Genomic DNA, 19550 nt, shown 5'->3' on the forward strand with positions numbered 1-19550 from the left:
TGCTTGAGATTCCCTCTCTCCCTTTGCCCCTCCCCTCGCTCCCTCTCTTTCTCAAATAAACAAATACATAAATAAATATTTTTTTTTAAAGATTTTATTTACTTATTCATGAGAGACACAGAGAGAGACAGGCAGACTACAGGCAGAGGGAGAAGCAGGCTCCCTGCAGGGAGCCCGATGCAGGACTCGATCCCGGGCCCCTGGGATCACGCCCTGGGCCAAAGGCAGACGCTCAACCACTGAGCCACCCAGGCGTCCCAATAAATATATCTTTAAAAAAAACCCAAAAACCTATGGTCCATCCAGACAATGAAAAGCTATGAAGCCATGAAGAAATGGTTGACTCTTGAATACCTACTGCATTTTGCTAAGTGAAAGAAGGCAGTCTGCAAACAGTGACAGACTGTGTGAGTCCCCTTATATGACATTCCAGAAAAAAGCAAAACTATGGAGACAGTCAACAGATACGGGGTTGCCAGGGGTTGGAGAGAGGGGAGTAACGTTTGACTAGGGGAAGCCCAGGAGATGTTTAGGGTCGTGAGGCTACAGTATGTGGTGCTGTGATGGTGGATGCTGTGGATAAGTCAAGACCCAGGGAAGTGTGCAGCACAAAGAGCGAAGCTTAACATCAACAAACTTTGGGGCGCCTGGGTGGCTCAGTGGGTGAAGCATCTGCCTTCAGCTCAGGTCGTGATCCCAGGGTCCTGGGATCGAGTCCTACATCAGGCTCGCTGCTCAGTGGGGAGTCTGTTTCTCCCTCTGCTCCTCACCCCACTCATGCTCACTCTCTGTCTCAAATAAATAAATAAATAAATAAATAAATAAATAAATAAAATCTTTTTAAAAATCTGCCAATTTAGGGATGCCTGGGTGGCTCAGTGTTTGAGCATCTGCCTTTGGCTCAGGGCATGATCCCGGGGTCCCAGGATCCAGTCCCACATCGGGCTCCCTGCATGGAGCTTGCTTCTCCCTCTGCCCGTGTCTCTGCCTCTCTGTGTGTCTCATGAATAAATAAAATCTTTTTTAAAAATCTGCCAATTTAAAAATAATCCTTTAGGAAATTGGGAGATCTCAGGAAGGAATAGACTCTGACAAAAGAAGCTAGTTGTATCTCAAGTGTATGAAACCATTTCACTGAAGGGGACTGGGGGGAAGGGGGCTGATGTGAGTCACTAGGAACTGAGTGGAGTCCGTAAGACCAAAGGCTAAAGGAACAGTACATTCTAGCAACTCTTGTTCCCCACAAGGGTAGGGGTTAACAATGCTGAAACCCCTCGACACGTACACTGGCATTCAACAATTAAGTACACGGAAGGCAGAGACAGGGAGGCAGGTTTCTCACTGTTGCAGTGGGATGATACAGACAAGCAAGGGGGGTGCTAGAAGGATCCATGTGGCGATGGATCAGAGTTGGAGACATCAGTATGAATGGATGTTTACGTGACTATACAGGTGCGTATGTATATATAGAATGTATAACAGATGCATACACCGTGTCTACCTATATACCATACAGCAATTTGTTGTATATTATATTTCGACATCACGTATAGGTATGTTCATAGATACGTGTTAGCATGCACGTAAACTTCCTTGCTCTGGCAGCTAAGAGACGTGGAAGCTATGACACCCCAGTAGCCCTGAGCACACTAGAGCCACGACCATGGTCTCTAACAGCTTTCTCCCGTAAAGGGCTCCTCGTGTAGGGCTGGGACAGGAAGTGCACACGAGGAGCCTGAAGCAACTTACACTGCCAGAAAGTTAGGAAAGGCAGAGTGCTCAAGCTCCCACTCGCTCTGTCTCTCTCTCCTCCTCTCTGTTGCTCACACACACACACACACACACACACACACAGTGACGAGGGTATGACAAAGGACCGCAGGAGTCAACTGGAAGAGCACCCAGGGGTCAAAGATGGAGCCACATAATAAATAAAGTAGCATCGGGTTGTGATCCAAAGTAGAAAATAAAAATATCTACTGTTATAAATAAATGGTCAAATAAATAAATAGGGGGGAAGGGACAACCTTGGCACAGAAAACTGTAAATAATGGACTCAAGTGTGGGCTGTGCAGAGTGCCTTCCTTCCAAACGGGATGGATCGGAAACAGGGAGGTTCAATTTGCAGTGGAGACACCCAAAGAGCGAGCGGGACCCCAGCCAGGTGACCGGCGTGGCCGTGGCCGGGGGCGAGTCACGTTGAGGCCATGGAGCCTTGCGAGGATGTGACGGGAAGGGCACGTTAGCCCTGCGGTCGTCCTCCCAATAACCGCCCGCGTGTCTCCTCTTGAAACACCAAAGTGTCCAGGTCGTTAAGCACGAGGCAGTGTGGTCCTGGGGCAGAGAAAGGACACTCGGGTAAGTCGAGGAAACCTGAGTTGTCGCTGGGGGCTTCCGGTCATCGGGGAGCACTGCGCGCTGCTGGTTGATGATGGTGACCGCGGGGCCCCGGGCAAAATCCAGAGACCGAATCGGGAAAGTTTACCTGAGGGAGGCCAACGCCCCGAAGGGAGCGGACTTGCATGTCAAAGACGTTTCCAGAAGACCCAAAATCCTTCCAGGTTCCAGAAGGAATATGCGCCGCACCTGCCGGCAGGCAGGGAGGGTCAAAGGGCTCGAGGTCGGGGAGTCCCTCGCCCGCGGGCAGCCCCCCGGGAGCCCATCTGGGGATGCTCTGCCCTCGGGGTCTTCCGCCACCCGAGCCCAGAGCCCAGCCGGAAGGCGGACCCCAACTGGCAAGTCTGAGGTCAGGGTGGAGACAGCAGAACCCCTTCTCAAAGGCACCCCGCCGAGGCAGTGTGGGTACCAGGGGAAGCCGCTGCGCCTCCACGGTGGAGGAGGGTCAGGTTGCCCCTCCCCGGCACTGGGGACCCTCCCAAGGCTCCAGCCCCCAGCCCCAGGGGTGCCCTCGAGCCACTCTCCCCCCACCAGCTGCCAAAAGCACAAAGCCCTTCAAGGTGGACTCCGGCTATTTTGAATTCCAAAGCTCTTTGAGCCCCCACCCGATCTCCAGCTGCCCCCAGGCCTCTCCAGGGATCCAGGGATCCCAGGCGCCCCGGGGTGGGGCGTCCTCCCACCCGTGCACGCTCGCACCCCCACCCCCGCCCGGCGCCCTGCGGGCCCCACGCCCCAGGCCCGGGCCCAGTTCCCAGCGGGCACTCCCAGGCCTCCCGGGACAATGAGGGCCTTCCGCTCGCACTCCCTTCCTGCCCTCCCCCCAGCTCTCTCCTTCCCTCCTCCCCCTCTTCCTCAGCTCCCGGTGCCAGGCCCGCGGCCCGGGGCTCCAGGCAGGGGGCCCTGGCACCCCCCTCACCCCAGCAGCCAGGGCCCCAGGGGCGGGGAGGGCGGCCGCAGAGCCCCGAGAGCCCATCGAGGCCCACGGCCCCTCCGCGGGAGCCGCCCCGGGAACACTGTAGCCGCCTCTCTGGGCGCGGGCTGCTCGGGTCAGCACACCGGAGGCCAGAGTTCCGGCCTCCAGCTCCCACCTTGGGCAGCTCCTGCCAAGTCACCCTGGCCAGAGGCGAGGATGGGTCCGCGAACTTCGGGCACCCGTCAGGCTGCCCGCCTCGGCTCTGCGTGGGAGGCAGCGCGCCCCACCTGCTCGGCCTCCGTCCTGGGACAGGCGGCAGCTGAGCCGAGCCTGCGGGTGGGAGGGAGGTCCGCCCACGGGGTGGGCCCAGGGGCACCCCGCTCCTCGGCGCCGCGGGGCCCGCAGGCCGGCTCCTGTCCAACTGTGCACCCCTTGGAGGGGACCTGAGCTCCATCTGATCTCGGGCGCAGCGACGAGGCCCCGGAAGAGCGGACGCGGAGGCACAGGGCGGCTTTGTGCTGCTGAGACAAGCCCGCGGCGCTCGGCCAGGGGAGGAAGCCACCAGTGGGGTCGGGGCCCGGGACAGCCATGGGGGTGGCATCAGCACCTGCCTGAGGACCACTGGGGCGGCGGCGGAGGGAAGGTGCAGCCCTGCCAAGTCGGGTCCGGGGGCCTGTGGCACCCCCAGATACGGAGGCCTACGGAGGCCTACGTGGGCCTAGATGCGCCCCGTGAAGGCCCCCCTGGGGCCCTGGGGGCCTAGGTCCTAGGGGTCCTGGAGCTCAGGCAGGCCATTGTCGGCATCCACCGCGCCCTTCCTGTCTCCCTTTGGCCCCCTGCAGGCCAGCCGCCCTCCCTCCTGACACCCTCTGACCTGGCAAAGCCAGCAGCAGCCTGGGTGGCAGCTCACTCGCACTTGTGCCACTGGCCTTTGAACCTGCCTCCCCTCCCAGGGGAGACAAGAGTCCCCACCCTTGGCTCCTGCAGGCCCTTCGCAGGCTCCCCAGGCCTGGCCCTTTGTCCCCTCTGCCCTCCCAGCAGCTGAGCTACTTCCCCAAAGTGCCACCCACTTGCCGGCGTCCTTCTCCAGCCACCGCCTTCTCCCCCCACCAGTCTCTTCAGATGAGCGAGATGTTAAAATTCTCGAAAGAGCCAAAGAGCCGCCTGCACCCGGCCACGTCCGCACTTCCCCTGGCTCCTCAGGGCGCTGTCTGACCTCTGCCCGAACCTCTCCATCACAGTTGCCGCCCTCACTCCTGCAAGTGCTCCCGGCCCCTCCTCCCTCCTCCTCCCCCTGGGACGAGATCCTCAGCCTACTTCCTTGGCTCCTCTTTCCTCGCACAGGAGCACAGAAGGGCTTGCGGTCCCGGGCTGGGGCTGCTCGTCTTTCCCCCGTCCTTGCTCCCCGCGGCCCCCCTGCCCCGGGCCTCCCACGGCCCCTGTACTTCTCCGCGGCCCCTTTGTCTCTGGGCCAGCGTCGGTCTGAGTCGGGGCCAGAGAACACCCAGGTTAGGGGTCTCTGATGAGCAGTGCAGCCCTGCTGCCTCGAGGGTCCCCGAGCGCCCTGCGCCCCCACCCGACCTAAGCACAGGCCACCCTGGAGGCTCCTCCAGCGACTCTGGGTGGAGAGGCTGCCCCTCCCTCGCCGGCAGGCTCAATCTGGCTCGGCCCAGAACTGCTTTTCTTCCTAAAGCCGCTGGATGGCCGAGGGTTTAGCTTAACGGGATGAGCCATCTGGGGACTACAGCCTGGTGATCAAAGTGTGGGACCGGTTGGGGGCGGGGGGCGCACTTCACCTCCCTGCCGGGACAATGACCCTTTCCTCCCCCCGCCCCCCCCACGCCCATGGCTGCTCTTGGCTCTACAAAATCCCCAACTGGCTGCCCCGTGCCGGTGGGGAAGTGGCCCAACACCCTTGCCAGGAAGGCCCGAAAGTCCCTGGAGAGAGAAGCTCTGCAGGTGGGGAACTGGGGCCTCCCAGCTGACGCCTGGGGGGAGGGTCTGTGCAGCCGACAGGCACCAGGGGGCAGCCTTGGCCTATTCCAGCCGGAATCTCCTGCGGGTCTCGCGGGAGTGGGGGGCAGCCAGGGTCCCCGGGACCCCTCCTTGGTGACAACAAGCTACAGCTTTACCGGGCAGGCTTGTCTCTGCCCACTTGGGAGACTCATAGAGAGACCTGTCACCCCGAGAGCTGGGACCCCGACCTCCAGCTCCCAGGGTTCGTTCGCTGGCTGCCAGGAGGAGGCAGGTGGTGCCCGTGGCCAAGCCCCCCAGCACACCTGGAGGCAGAGCCGGCGGCAGCCTGTCCCTTGCCTGGAGCTGAGGGGTCCCTCGGGAGGCCGGAGCGGCCTGCAGCCCCCGGGGAGCAGGGAGCCGGGAGTCGCAGGCCTCCTACCAGCACTGGCCCAGGCCCTCGCTGGGGGTCAGACCAGGGTCAGGGAGATGGCACGGCCTGCGAGGATGGGGAGAGCAGGAGGGGCCCAGGATGGCCGCAGGCAGCCAGGGGAGTGGCTTTCCTCGAGCCGGGAAGGGAGGCTGGGAGGGGCGCCCTGGGCGGCAGGCGGGCCCAGGTGAACCTGGGGCCAGGCGCGGTGGGGTCCCCGGAGCGAGGCACTGGCGGGCGCCCCAGGTAGCAGCCATCCTGCCTCCCGCTGGAGCCGCGTCTCCTCCTCGGGAGGAGGGAAGGAGGAGGTGGGCGGAGTGACGGGGAGGGCGGGACGGGGGGGAGGGGGACCAGCCCGGTCGTGGGGGTGGGGCGACAGTGACATCACCCCAGAGTCGGTTCTTAAGCGGCAGCCGATCGGACCGGGAAAGAGAGGGACGGTCGGAGCGCGGTGGCGAGTCGCTGAGCCCGCCGCGGCCCCGAGAGCGGCTGGAGCCGCCGCCGCCGCGAAGGAGGGGCGAGCGCGCCCGAGCCGTCGTCGTCGCCGCCGCCGCCGCCGCCGCCGCCGCCGCCGCCACCGCCACCGCCGGAGCCGCGAGCGAGCCGGGCAGCCGCGCCGGCCCGGACCGGGGCGGGGGGCGCGGGCCGCAGGCCCCTGCTCCGGCCGCCGCTTGCAGACCGTGGGCGCCCGATGCCGCCCGCGCCCCGCTAGGCTGAATCTCGGGCCGGGCGAGCCGCCGCCGCCGCCGCCCGAGCCGCGGGCAGGAGTCTCGGGAGCCACCGCCGCCGCCCGGCCGGGCCCCGCCGCCGCCCGCGCGCCCCCGGGCCCCCGACACACATGAGATTCTTCAGGCTCACTTTCAAGTGCTTCGTGGACTGCTTCTGACCGCGCCGCCCCGCCTCCCCGACCCCCGGCCCGGCCGCCCCCGGCCCCCGGAGGGCCCGCGCCTTCGGGGCCCCCCCCGCGCCACCGGCGCCCCCCGCCGCCCGCCCGCCCGCCCCCGCGAGGCGCCGCGCCCCCCGGCCCGGCCGCGCGGCCCGCCGGGGCCATGGCGAAGAAGAGCGCCGAGAACGGCATCTACAGCGTGTCCGGCGACGAGAAGAAGGGCCCCCTGATCGCGCCCGGGCCCGACGGGGCCCCGGCCAAGGGCGACGGCCCCGCCGGCCTGGGGGCGCCCGGCGGCCGCCTGGCCGTGCCGCCGCGGGAGACCTGGACGCGCCAGATGGACTTCATCATGTCGTGCGTGGGCTTCGCCGTGGGCCTGGGCAACGTGTGGCGCTTCCCCTACCTGTGCTACAAGAACGGCGGAGGTGAGCGCCCCCGCCCCGCCGCGGCCCCGCTCCGCCCGGCCGGGCCCCCGCTGCCTCCGCCCCCTGCCCGCGGCCGGCCCCAGCGGGGCGCAGGGCCGAAGTCCGGGGGCCGGGGGCCCGGAGGCCGCCCCTCGCTGGCCGCCGCCGCTCGGTGGCCCGGGCTGGCGGCCTCCACCCCCCTGGCCGGTCATGTGCCTGGCAGCGTGTGGGGGGAGGGGGCCGGCGAGCCTCCTGCCGAAGCCCCGGGACTGATTGGCCACCGAGGTGGGAAGGCCAGGCCTGCCCCTGGGGGGCTCCCAGAGGTGAGGAGCCCAGGCTGCCCCCGCTGCTCGGGCACACAAGTGGCACATTGTGCGGGGCCCCCACGTGTGCACACACGAACACACACACACACAATGGGCTACTCTGTCCCTCCCCCTGCCCTCTCCTCCCCTCCCTTCCCTTCCCCTCTCTTCTCTTCCCCTCCCTCCCCTCCCCTCCCTCCCCTCCTCCCCTCCCTCCCCTCCCCTCCCCTCCCCTCCCCTCCCCTCCCCTCCCCTCCCCTCCCCTCCCCTCCAGCCTGGGCCTGGAACACTGGGTGCCTGAGCCAGGCTTGGGTAGCCTGCGGCCTGGGCCGCCTGGCGCCGCCGCTGGACACGCTGCATGCACAGCCCATGCCCGCCTGCCCGGGCCCAGCTTAGCAACAGCGATAGGCACCCGTGTGTCCTGTGACTGCAGAGCGGCACTGGGGTTGGGGGGAAGCCACGGGGACTGGGCGATGGCTGGGAAACTGAGGCCCAGAGCGAAGGCCTTGGCCCAAGGTCACGCACAAGAAGGATGCTGGGACCAGGAGCCAGGCAAGCTGCAGCCAAGCCTGACTTCTGAGGAGTGCAGAGCTGAGCGGGGCCGACGGTAGGGGGCCTGGAGACGGAAGGGGGGCAGGCGGGCTGCTGGTGCCCAGCTCCCCTGACGCCCCCCCCCCCCGGCCTATGCCCTCTGGCCCTGCCGCGCCAGGGGCCTCAAGCCCCGCTCACCAGACATTGTTGTACCCCACTTCGTCTTCCCCTGTCCTTGCTCACCGACACCTCCAGACACCCCCTATGTTCCCTGGCAAAGGACTGCCACTCAGCCACCCACCTGCTCTCTTCCCCGGACCTTCGTACTTGCAGGCGACTGCCTGGGCACACGGGACCCCAGGGCTCCTGTCCTGGCCCCAGCCAGCCAGTCCCCCAGGCCTGAGTGCCAGCCACAGCGCACGTACGCGCAGGAGCACACATACACATGCCCGTCCTCCCCTGCGCTGCCCAGCAAACAGGGAACTGCGACACGAGGGTGTGTGTGTGTCCTCCACGCCTGTTAGGTCACCGTAGGTGAGGGTAGAGCCAGAAGCCTTGTGGGTATAGGGCCCCCTCCCACCCCAAGAAACAGGGTTGCAAGGGCCGAGGACTGCCACAGCCCTCCCAACACTCCAGCCTTCTCCCCACAAGGCTGTTCACCTTGCACCTCTGAGTCAGTGGCCACCCCCTGCACTGATTCACCCAGTGGGAAGTTGTGATGGGGCCAGGGTGGGGCCCAGAGCTGGCTCCACCCTGACCTCCCAGGCCTTCGGAAGGCGGCCAGCCAGCCAGGGGCTAAGGGGCTGCCTGTGCAGGTGCCCACCCTCTGCTTCCTCCCCCAGGTGTATTCCTTATCCCTTATGTCCTGATCGCCCTAGTTGGAGGAATCCCCATTTTCTTCTTGGAGATCTCACTGGGCCAGTTCATGAAGGCCGGCAGCATCAACGTCTGGAACATCTGTCCCCTGTTCAAAGGTGAGCGGCCCCAGGCTGGTCCCTCTTGTCCTCTCGCTCTGGGATCCCTCGCCCTTCCCACTGCGAGGGCAAAGCTGGCACCCACTTGAGAAATCTTGTCCTATCTCAGCACTAGGCTGGGGCTCCACGGGGGCCCGTCACATCACGAGGGGAAAGCTAGAGGACCTGCAGACCACCCGCATGATCTTGGGCAGGTGGGGACGGGAGCCAGGGACTTGGCCTCTCCGCTGAGGCCAGGACGCCCAGGCCCGGCAGGGCTGAGAACAGGCCCTGCCAAGCACACTTGGCCCCCCGAGGCTGAGTGGCGGGTGCAAGAGCTGACAGCAAGACACGCCGCCAAGGGCCTGCTCCCCCAAGGCCAGAGGGCCAACCAAAGGAGCTTGGATGGGAGCCATGCAGTCCAGGGCCTGGAGGGGACTACTGGCAAAGGTCAATTTAGAGCTCCTTGGGCGTGTGGGCAGTGCGCTCCCATTCTCTCAGGCCCTAGGAAGTACCCTGAGGAAGAGTCAGTGATTGGCCAAGGTTGCCTGCCGAGACGGAGAGGGGGACTATGTCCCAAACGGCCCCAGGTCACCAGGAAGCCCCCAGCCACTGAGGACTGGAGGCCACTGGGGGCCCAGGTGGAGGCTTGGCCCTCCCTCCACCACCATGGTGGCAGTGGGACCCAAGAGGAGGGGACAGGTGTGTGAGGCTAGGGAACTTACAGGACTGAGGCTGAGATCGGGGCCAGAGGGGAGGACTCGAGGGAGGCTGCAGGAGGTGAAGCCGGGAGCAGGGGCAGGTCTCTGCTGGCGGGGAGGCTGAGGGGGCCAGACACAGATGGGGGAGCTGCCCTGGTGTTGCCACACTTGCACAAGGGAGTCCAGGGTCCAGGGGGCTCTCTGCATCTGCTGTCCTCCCACTCCCCACGATCCTCCCACCAGATCTTCGCAGTCGTGCTCTGGAGGCTTCTCTGAGCCTGGTAGGGTAGATAAGCAGGGGGGTGGGGGGGGAGTGGCTCGTGAGAAGCCCACGCAAAAACTCCTCCCCAGGCCTGGGCTACGCCTCCATGGTGATCGTCTTCTACTGCAACACCTACTACATCATGGTGCTGGCCTGGGGCTTCTATTACCTGGTGAAGTCCTTCACCACCACGCTGCCCTGGGCCACATGTGGCCATACCTGGAACACTCCCGACTGTGTGGAGATCTTCCGCCATGAAGACTGTGCCAATGCCAGCCTGGCCAACCTCACATGTGACCAGCTTGCTGACCGCCGGTCCCCTGTCATCGAGTTCTGGGAGTGAGTCAGGCGCCTCTGGGCCGGGCCCTGCCTGTCCCCCGCTGCGGGCTCCACATATGGCCGGAGTCTGCGTGTGCTGGGGCCCGGCCTGTCTTCGGGGAGCCCCCAGCACAGCCCCTAGAGGAGCGGGAACGGGTGGACCTGGCTCCTTCACGTCTCAGTCCCAGGCATTGTCACTCCATCGTGCCCGCCAGCCTGGGAGGGGGTGGCTCGTGGGCACGCTGTGGGTGCTGTGGGTGCTGCGGGTGCTGCGGGTGCTGCGGGGCCGGGCTCCCAGCCCTACGGCCTCCGGCCCGTTCAGGCTCACACCCTGCAGCACCTCCGGACCCCAGGCGTGGGAGGGAGGGGGGCTGGACGGGGCGCACCACCCCCAGGGCCGCCCCCAGCCTCTCTGCCCGCTGCCTGCACCCCTCATGGACCCTCCCTCCCCCAGGAACAAAGTCTTGCGGCTCTCCGGGGGCCTGGAGGTGCCGGGGGCCCTCAACTGGGAGGTGACCCTGTGTCTGCTGGCCTGCTGGGTGCTGGTCTACTTCTGTGTCTGGAAGGGGGTCAAGTCGACGGGAAAGGTACGGCCGGAGGCTGGCAGGGCTGGGGGTGATGGCCGCTGTGGGGGTGTGGGGGGGAGGAGGGGCGCCCCTGCCAGGGACCACTGCTGCAACGGGAGGGGGCCAGGGCCCCAGCAGGGCACGGGTCGTCGAACCCAGGCCGCCGGATCCCCACCTGTGGCTGGAGGGCCCGGCCCCCCTGCACGCTCAAGCCCGGGAGCCTTCCCTCCCTCGGGGGAGAGGCCCAGGCGGCAACTGTCCCTTGTCAGTGAGGGGCCACCCCGGCTCCCCCACTTGCTGTCCGGGCCTCTGCGGGGACCCGGGCTGCGGCTGCCCTTCCTGCCTGGCCCGCTCCGCTCTGTGCGGCGGGAGGCAGAGGTCTGCGGTCCACGTGGCTCTTGCCCCTGTCCCTGGCTGGATGCTGCCTCTCTGGCATCAGGGGCCCAGGGGGCGTGGGCCCTGCCCCTGGCCGTGTCCCCCCCACCCCCGTGGGTCACCTGCGCACCGTGGGGCTGCTGCTGCTGCCCGAGCCGAGCACACAGCCTCCCCGGGAGGAGCCGAGGCCTCGAGGAGGACGGCGCGGCCGCCGGCCGGCCTCCCGCTGGACCTCCGAGCCCCCGGCCTGGTCCCCTGGCCATCCCGCCGGGCCGGGGCCCCCTCTGAGCCGCCCGCCCCCCGCAGATCGTGTACTTCACCGCTACCTTCCCCTACGTGGTCCTCGTCGTGCTGCTGGTGCGCGGAGTGCTGCTGCCCGGCGCCCTGGATGGCATCATCTACTATCTCAAGCCCGACTGGTCCAAGCTGGGGTCCCCGCAGGTGAGGGCACGTGCGCGGAACGGGAGGAGGGCGCGGCCGGGCCGCACAGCCCCTCACACCGTCCCGGCCGGCCCCCCCGCAGGTGTGGATCGACGCCGGGACCCAGATCTTCTTTTCCTACGCCATCGGCCTGGGGGCCCTCACGGCGCTGGGCAGCTACAACCGCTTCAACAACAACTGCTACAAGTAGGTGCCGCCGCCGCCGCCCCCCCCCACCCCCGCCCCCGGGAGGCGGGCGCCCTGACCCGCCCCGTGGCCCTGTGTCCTCAGGGACGCCATCATCCTGGCACTCATCAACAGCGGGACGAGCTTTTTTGCTGGCTTTGTGGTCTTCTCCATCCTGGGCTTCATGGCCACGGAGCAGGGCGTGCACATCTCCAAGGTGGCCGAGTCAGGTACGGACCCCCCCGGCCCCGCGCCCGCCGTGGCCCCCCGTGCAGAGGCGCCCTGGGGAGCGGGCGAAGCGCCCGCCGCACTGGCCGTGTCACCCTGGGCCCGGGGAGGCCCGGCCGAGCAGCTGCACGGCCCAGCTGTCCCCGCCGGCTCGGTGCGGGAGCCCGGGGCCCTCGGCCACGCGGAGCCTTGAGCCCCGGGCCTCGGAGAATGCCTCGCCCGCGTGCCAGAGGCTGCCGAGGAGGGGGGCCTCGGGGCCACCGGTGACCCGGGACGGGGTTCGAGTCGATGCGGGAGGGCCCCGGGCGGCCGCGCCGTCCGTGGGCGTGGGAAGGGGAGCGGGGCGATGGTGCAGCCGGCGAGGCACCCGGGTGTGCAGACGTGCCCTCCCCTCCCAGGGCCCGGCCTGGCCTTCATCGCCTACCCCCGGGCCGTCACGCTGATGCCCGTGGCCCCGCTCTGGGCTGCCCTGTTTTTCTTCATGCTGCTGCTGCTGGGCCTGGACAGCCAGGTTTGCAGGGGGCGACAGGGCGGGTGGGGGGGGGGGCTGCGGGAGGGCAGGGGGTGGGGGGGTGGCAGGGGGGCGCTGGCGTAGGCGGAGGGCGTGGCCTCAGCGCCCGGCCACAGTTTGTAGGTGTGGAAGGCTTCATCACCGGCCTGCTCGACCTCCTCCCGGCCTCCTACTACTTCCGTTTCCAAAGGGAGATCTCTGTGGCCCTGTGCTGTGCCCTCTGCTTTGTCATCGACCTCTCCATGGTGACTGATGTGAGTGGGGGCGAGGGGGGCCGCCCCGGGCCTCTGGCCGCCGCCGCCCATCGCCTTCCCTGACGCGGCTCTGTCCCCAGGGCGGGATGTACGTCTTCCAGCTGTTCGACTACTACTCGGCCAGCGGCACGACCCTGCTCTGGCAGGCCTTCTGGGAGTGCGTGGTGGTCGCCTGGGTGTACGGTAGGTGCGGGCGCAGGGGCGGGCGGGGCGCGGCCGGGGCGCGGCCGGGGTCTCCAGCTGCAGCCCTCCCGCCCCAGGAGCCGACCGCTTCATGGACGACGTCGCCTGCATGATCGGCTACCGACCCTGCCCCTGGATGAAATGGTGCTGGTCCTTCTTCACCCCGCTGGTCTGCATGGTAAGGGCCGGGGGAGGCGGGGGCGGGGCGGGGGAGCAGCGCCGGGGGCCCGCCCCCGGCTGAGCAGGGGTCTTCCCCCTCAGGGCATCTTCATCTTCAACGTGGTGTACTACAAGCCGCTGGTCTACAACAACACCTACGTGTACCCGTGGTGGGGCGAGGCCGTGGGCTGGGGCTTCGCGCTCTCCTCCATGCTGTGTGTGCCCCTCCACCTCCTGGGCTGCCTCCTCAGGGCCAAGGGGACCATGGCCGAGGTCAGTGTGCCCTGCGCGACACCCCCCCGCCCCCGGGCCGAGGCATCAGCTCCAAAGTGCCCGGTCTCCCACCCGCTAGGATGCACCAGTGCGCTAGAAGTTTCCGGGCCAGCTGGGGGAGGGTGGCATGGAGGGGACGCAGACCCTCCGGGGCCTGAGGTCGTGGCGGGGGGAGCAGAGGTCTGTCCCCGGCCTCCCACCCCTTCCCTAGTCAGAGAGCGGGGTGCAGTCAGTCCCCACAGCAGGAGGGGCCCCTGTCCCCAAGCCGCGGCAGGTGGTGGGCAGCGGACAGGCCAAGGGCCAGCATGCGTGCCCCCTCGACCCCCATGGCCCGGGGACTCAACGCGTCCCTTTCTCCCGCAGCGCTGGCAGCACCTGACGCAGCCGGTGTGGGGCCTCCACCACTTGGAGTATAGAGCTCAGGACTCCGACGTCAGGGGCCTGACCACCCTGACCCCAGTGTCCGAGAGCAGCAAGGTGGTGGTGGTAGAGAGCGTCATGTGACGGGCACCCGGGCTCCCATCACCAGCTCACCCTCTTGTAGCCATAGCAGCCCCTGCTTTAGCCCCCCCACCCCTCCAGGGGGCTTGCCTTTCCCTGACACTTGGGGTCTGCCTGGGGAGGGGGGGAGGAAGCACCACGAGTGCTAACTAAAATAACTTTTTTTTCCATTTTTAATAAAACGCCAAAAATATCACAACCCACCAAAAATAGATGCCTCCCCACCCCACCCCCCAACCAAGCTGGTACACACGCTGCTTCCCAGGCCCTGCCGACCGCCGGCCCCCTCGTGCCCGCTGCAGATGTGTCTCCCCAGCCCCACCACGCCTGCCTCTGGGGGGGGGGCCCACCCTGGAGGCAGCAGTGGCGGGAGGGGGGGGACACAGGGCAGGGAGGCAGGGGAGGGGCAGCAGAACCAGAACCAAGGCCACTGTTTCAGCTGGGCTAGACCCCTCTCCCCGTCCCTCTTCTAGAAGCTTAGAGAGCCAGCCAGCAACGGAACCTCCCGGTTCCCGCGCCAATTGCCACCAATATCAATTGTGTGAGCTTGTGTACGAGTGCATGTGTGCGTGAGTATGTAGGTAGGGTGAACCTAGATCTCTCTTAGCAAAGGTGAATACCAGGTGTAAACTGTGCCTGTGGGCAAATGAGGCTTGTATTTTGCACATTTTATAAAAACTTGAGGAAAGAGATTTCTGCTTGTATATTTCTAAAGAGAAAACAGCCCCTCCTCCCTCCCCCTGCCACTCCCCACCCGTCCCTTTCAGCGTCCCCTTAGTCCCCTGCCCCAGCCAAGGAGTGTGAATTTATAGATCTAATTTTCATAGGCAAAAGCTTCAAGCCGTGGAGCGTGCGAGTCTGTCGCGTGGGTGTGCATGTGTCGTCCCCGGCCCCAGACTGGGGGGGAGAGTGCACGGCGGGCGGCCTCCGGGGACACCCCCCACGCCCCCGCTGCCCACAGGTAGATGCGGTGCCGGGACCCCGGGGCCGCTCGCCTGGCACGTGCGCCCTGCCCCCGGGGCCGGGCACGACCGCAGGGATCTGAGGTGGGCACCAGCCGGGGAAGGGATCCCGGGCCGGGCTCCCACCTGCGAGCTTAAAGCTGATGCGCTTCCCACGTCTCGAGTCTTCCATGTAGCAGCTTTAATTAACCCACGTGTGTGTCACGTCCGATCCCGAGACAGCCGAGTGGACCCTAGAAAGGCTTCCCCCATGCCACCCCGACGTCGGTCGGAGGGGTGGGACCGGGTGAGGGTGGGGGTCCGGCGGGGACATTCTTACTGTGCTAAAAAGCCACTGCAAACATAGCAATAAAAACCTGTCATTTTCCAAAGCTGCCTCCTGCTCCACCTCTGCTTGTCAGGAGGGGGGGTGTGCGGGGAGGGTGTCGGGGCTGCAGGGGTGGGGTGGGGGAGGCCACCTCCCCTCGGGCTTTCCTCGGTCCCCGCGCCCACCCGGTGCCATTCCGGGAGCTGGGAAGAGAGCAGGTACCGAAGCTGGCAGAAGCCTTTTCCCCCCGGAGCTGACATACTTGGGGAGAAAGGATGACGAGAATGGTAAAGAGGAACGCGAGGGTGGGAAGTCGTGGGTGCTGAGATTCCTGAAGGTTGCCCAAATGCTGCATTGAACAGGTGACCTCCGGAAGGGAAGGTGAGCAGGAGTGCTGGCACGGCCAGTGACAGCTGCAGCAGGACCCAAGAAGGCGAACAGCACTGGGACCGGGGTGTTAGCACCGTAAGGGCCAAGTCTTCAGATTAGAGACCCATGTGCAAAGCGGAGCCAGTGGAGGTGTGGATGGCTGTGATGAGGGGTTCAGACAGGAGTCAGGAGACTCCGTGAGACACAGATCCTGAGCTCTTGGGCACCAGGAAGGGTGGCGGTGGCAGGCCCTGCACCCAGGGACATGAGAGAGAGAAGGTGTGGGGGTGACGGTGGCAGCTAACTGGGCCTGCTGTATCAGAGATGTCGCCTCAGTGCAAACATCCAGTCAGCACGTGGACAAGGAGTCTGGACTGGAGAGAACAGTAGCGGTTCTCAGCACAAACACAGCCCTGACAGCCCCGAGCCGCCCCCCCAAGCTCCCCACGGGTGACTGAGAGCAGGGGCAGAGGGAGAAGTGGCCCAATCACCCGGCCCTGGGGCCCTGGGGCCCTGGGACACTCACAAGGGGGCAGAGAGGGAGCTGGCAGTGGAGAGGGGGGAGGGGCAGGAGGGACCCCCGAGAGGGGAGGGTGGCCTCCTGGCACAGGAATGAGCACCCCTCTCCCGCTTCCACGCCCCCCCCCAGAGGGGAGATGGTTAGGAAGCTGGGGGTGTAGGGTTGCGCTAGGGGGCCACTGATGGTCAAGGAACAGGAGGCCCTGAGAAAGTTTGCTGGGTCCGGCAACAGGGTCCCAGAGACCCACACAGGAGGCCCGGGGTGCTGGGTGCATGCAAAAGCTTGACCGGAGTGGGATTAAGAAAGGCGGTGTAGAAGCAACCCAAGTGTCCATTGATAGAGGAAATGGATGAATAAAATGTGGCCTATCCACATAGTAGAATATTATTCAGCCTTAAAAAGGAAAGAAACGGGGCAGGGCACCTGCCTGGCCCAGTGGGAAGAGCGGGAGACTTGATCTCGAGGTCGTGAGTTCGAGCCCCACATTGTGGGTAGAGATTCCTTAAATACCTAAAAGCTTTAAGGAAAAGGAAATCCTGACATGTACTATGATGTGAAAGAACCTCGAAAACATGCTGAGGAAAAGCAGCCAGACACAGACGCTGGGGCAGTCTGCGTCCACGAGGTACACAAGAGTGGTCACACCCACAGAGAAAGAACGATGGTTCGTCAAGGTTTGGGGGCCTGGTGCGCACTCTGGACGCCAGCCTGGGAAGGAGTGGTGGCCCCTCAGAGGGACTGGCTTGCTGCCCCTGCAGTTCCTCCCTGGCCAGTCCCTGCTCTCCAGCAAGGCATGGCCCCCCCTACTGAGGAGGAGCTTTAGCCCTCAACTATACAGCCAAGGGTGGGCCATGTCTGAGGGTCACCAATAACCAGGGGACAGGTCCCCACAGAGCTCAGAAAGGAACACTGGCTGAGCAGGCCCGACTGCAACTCAAGCCGGGCCTGTGCTGGCATGTGGAGGCGCTTCCCCAGCGGGCCATGCGAGCAATGTCCCGGGCCCCTCACACATGCCTCGCCCTGTCGACTCCTCCAGCAACAGCTCCTGCCTCGTCACCCACAGAACAGAGCCTGCAGCCCAGGGTCATCCTCAGGCCTGCTCTGCTCCCCACCCTGGGCTCACACTAACTCCTTACCATCCCCACTCCCCCAACTACAACTGTACCTTTGGCTCTTGCCAAATGGCCTATGAGCCACCTGCCACAATGCCACCAGACTCCGAAAACATCAACATCATAAAAAGGGAAGTCGACAGAGGTTGGACTGCTTGGCTGGGGCCCTGAAAGCAGCGGGTAGTCACCATTTACTCTGGAACCTGCCCCTGTGGTAGGGGCTTCAAATGTGGGGTCTGGCCATCTAGTGGGAGACAGGTAAGGAAAGCAGTGAGCCCTTGGGGCACGTGGGTGGCTCAGTGGGTTAAGCATCTGCCTCGGGCTGGGGTCACGATCCCAACATCCTGGGATCAAGCCCCACATCGGGCTCCCTGCTAGGCGGGGAGTCTGCTTCTCCCTCTGCTGCTCTTCTCCCTTTCTTGCTTTCTCAAATGAAAAAATTCTTAAAATATTTTAAAAAACAGTCAGCCCAGGACTTGGTACGTACTGGGCTACCACAGCCAGGGGAGGGGGCACAGGGGGGTGGTGCAGGCCCACTCAAGAGCAGGAGGCTGCTAAAAAACGGTGCTTGGAACAACCTACGGGCCAGTTTCTGTGGGTGGTCCTCCAGTTGGGGCTGTTACCCCCATCCTCATCTCATCCCCCCCCCCGACCCCTGGCGGGGTATGCCAAAAGCAGCATGGTGCAGCATTCTCTTTGCTTGGCCCAGGGCCTGACACCATGGGGGTTCAGGGGCCACCCGAAGCTGGCCAGGGAAGAACCCACAGTTTGGACTCTGGCCTCTAGAAATTCATAGAACGGTGAGCTCAGGGGGAGGGCAAGGTAGTCAGGGAACACTTCCTGGAAAAGTGGGACTATCCCTCAGCCTTAGCATAGCAACCACACAGCCTCACCCACAGTCCCCCACCCCTACCACCCATCAGACACCACCTTGCTGTTCATGAAAGCACAGGGAGGGGACACAGGAGAAGGCAGCCACTGGCCCAAGGCCTGGCCAGGAGGAGTAGGAGTACAAGCTAGCCACTAACACGAACATCTCCAGGGGCTCCCCAATTCCAAAGAAAATACCTCCAACCTGTTCTTTTTGCCTAGTCCTCAGGGCCAGCAGAGGATGAGCACTGCATCGAAGACAGGGGCTACAGCAGCCCCAGCCACCCAGGCCCTCAGGCTGGTCTTGAAAGCCACCTCCTGAAGCTGGCCGGTGGGAGGGGGCAGGGAGGGAGACTGCCAAGGGGGGAGACCACAGCAGAAGCAGGCTCTCCAAGCAGGTACGCACGTCCAACATGTTCCCAAGGTTGCAGGTAGCAGAGGGGGCACCCTCCCCACCACCTAGCTCTATCCTGGGCCAGTCATAGGTCACTGTCAAGGGCAAGTCTCCTGTCTTAGTAGGCGTGAGTCAGAGGTCATCCTGCAAACCTTCAGGAGGAAGTGGGGCAGGGAGTGACTGGTGGCACTCTGCCATGTTCTATCTGTCCTAAAATGTGATGAACAGGACTCAGAGGAGGCAGGCAAATCTGCCACCCGGAAGCCCCAGCAGTTTACTGAGTCTCCCAAGATTCCGTGGACCCAGTGGCCAACCCAACAGGTCAGACACACCCCAAGTGGTCATAAAATAGGGCCTGCCTGGGGAGCAGAAGGCAAAGGGACAGGGAGAGCAAGTATGAGCCTGGGCCCAACCTAGGATGAGGGGGTCTTTAGAGATTAGTAAATTGAAAGAAAATAACCTGAAGGCCTCCAGGACCCAACATTGGGGGTCTCTATCAGAACTCCCCGCCACTCCCTTCCTGGTCCCTCCAGTGATGGGAGAAAGACGCGGCTTCCTGGTGGCCTCAGTTACACGCACGAATCATAGTCACATAACAACGAACTTTATTGCCCCAGGAAAACTCTACTCTGCCTGCACCGTCTACCCTCCTGCAGGACCAGAGACAAGGGGCCCTGGAACCCCAAACAACACGCAACACAAAAGAGGCACAACCCAGTGGGAAGCAATGCCTGCCTCATGCCTGGCCGGCTGGGATGGCAGCAAATTCATCCTGCGCAGGCAGAAACTGGGTCCCCTGGGGTATGCCGGGAGAGCGTGGAACTGCAAGCTGTGCAAGGGGACAGGAAGCAGAGGGGGCGAACTGAGGTACCGGGGAGGCCGGGCTGCAGGCAGCAGCGGGCACAGCCCAGGTGGCAGGTGGGGAGGAGCAGCCTCACTCCTCCTTCTTGTCCGTGGGGCCATCCACCGCTGCCTGGAAGGGACAGAAACCACAAGGCAACGGGTCGACAGGGTGCACCCCTCCCCTTCACCCCCTAGCCCCTTCACCCCAAAGGCCCAGCTTGCTGGCTTCTCCCCAGGTAACAGGTACCAGGTGAGCAAGGGACCCCACCTGCAGCAACGCCTAAAGGCCTGCCCAGGTGATTGTGGACCCTCTCTAGCAAAGGCTGTGACCCTAATGCCAACCAGAGGGGTGTAGCTGGGCGCCTCTGCTGTCATGCTTCTCTTTAAGCCACAGGACCCCACACCAACCGCCGTCTTGGGCCCGTGGCAGACCCGGCATTCAAGTCCCTCCCAAGTCCCAGCTC

General features: G+C 64.6%; 2 protein-coding genes and 1 long non-coding RNA gene across 8 annotated transcripts in view; 1 reads left to right on the top strand and 2 right to left on the bottom strand.

Annotated features, from left to right (window-relative positions):
* Positions 1-1322: 1322 nt before the first annotated feature.
* On the bottom strand, positions 1323-3127 carry LOC125754608 (uncharacterized). Its single transcript, XR_007409304.1, has 2 exons — positions 2486-3127; positions 1323-2334 (listed from the first exon to the last, which is right to left on the bottom strand). It is a non-coding gene; the product is annotated as an uncharacterized LOC125754608 (long non-coding RNA).
* Positions 3128-6707: 3580 nt separating this feature from the next.
* Positions 6708-15042, top strand: SLC6A8 (solute carrier family 6 member 8). Its single transcript, XM_025460624.3, has 13 exons — positions 6708-7004; positions 8662-8793; positions 9825-10074; positions 10508-10640; positions 11301-11435; positions 11518-11621; positions 11706-11830; positions 12227-12339; positions 12456-12593; positions 12674-12776; positions 12854-12954; positions 13038-13208; positions 13572-15042. Exons 1-13 carry the CDS (start codon positions 6743-6745, stop codon positions 13710-13712), a joined length of 1908 nt encoding a protein of 635 aa, XP_025316409.1. The 5' UTR covers positions 6708-6742; the 3' UTR covers positions 13713-15042.
* A 3783-nt stretch (positions 15043-18825) lies between these two features.
* BCAP31 (B cell receptor associated protein 31) overlaps positions 18826-19550 on the bottom strand; it is a 34853-nt gene continuing 34128 nt past the window's right edge. For all 6 annotated transcript variants that reach the window (XM_025460620.3, XM_035711432.2, XM_025460618.2 and 3 more), the window contains exon 8: positions 18826-19216. In XM_025460620.3, coding sequence (XP_025316405.1) covers positions 19178-19216 — 39 coding nt within the window. In that variant the 3' untranslated portion in view covers positions 18826-19177. The remainder of the gene's footprint in view (positions 19217-19550) is intronic.

The sequence above is a fragment of the Canis lupus genome, chromosome X (assembly GCF_003254725.2).
Source record: "Canis lupus dingo isolate Sandy chromosome X, ASM325472v2, whole genome shotgun sequence".
NCBI classification, from domain to species: Eukaryota; Metazoa; Chordata; class Mammalia; order Carnivora; family Canidae; genus Canis; species Canis lupus.

Excerpts from the sequence above, each read along its gene's own strand:
- SLC6A8 (XM_025460624.3), top strand. The coding sequence starts at position 6,743 with ATGGCGAAGAAGAGCGCCGAGAACGGCATCTACAGCGTGTCCGGCGAC. Across the intron at positions 10,075-10,507 it reads CCTGTCATCGAGTTCTGGGA|GAACAAAGTCTTGCGGCTCT; the intron begins GTGAGTCAGGCG and ends TCCCTCCCCCAG. Across the intron at positions 12,955-13,037 it reads TCACCCCGCTGGTCTGCATG|GGCATCTTCATCTTCAACGT; the intron begins GTAAGGGCCGGG and ends CTTCCCCCTCAG.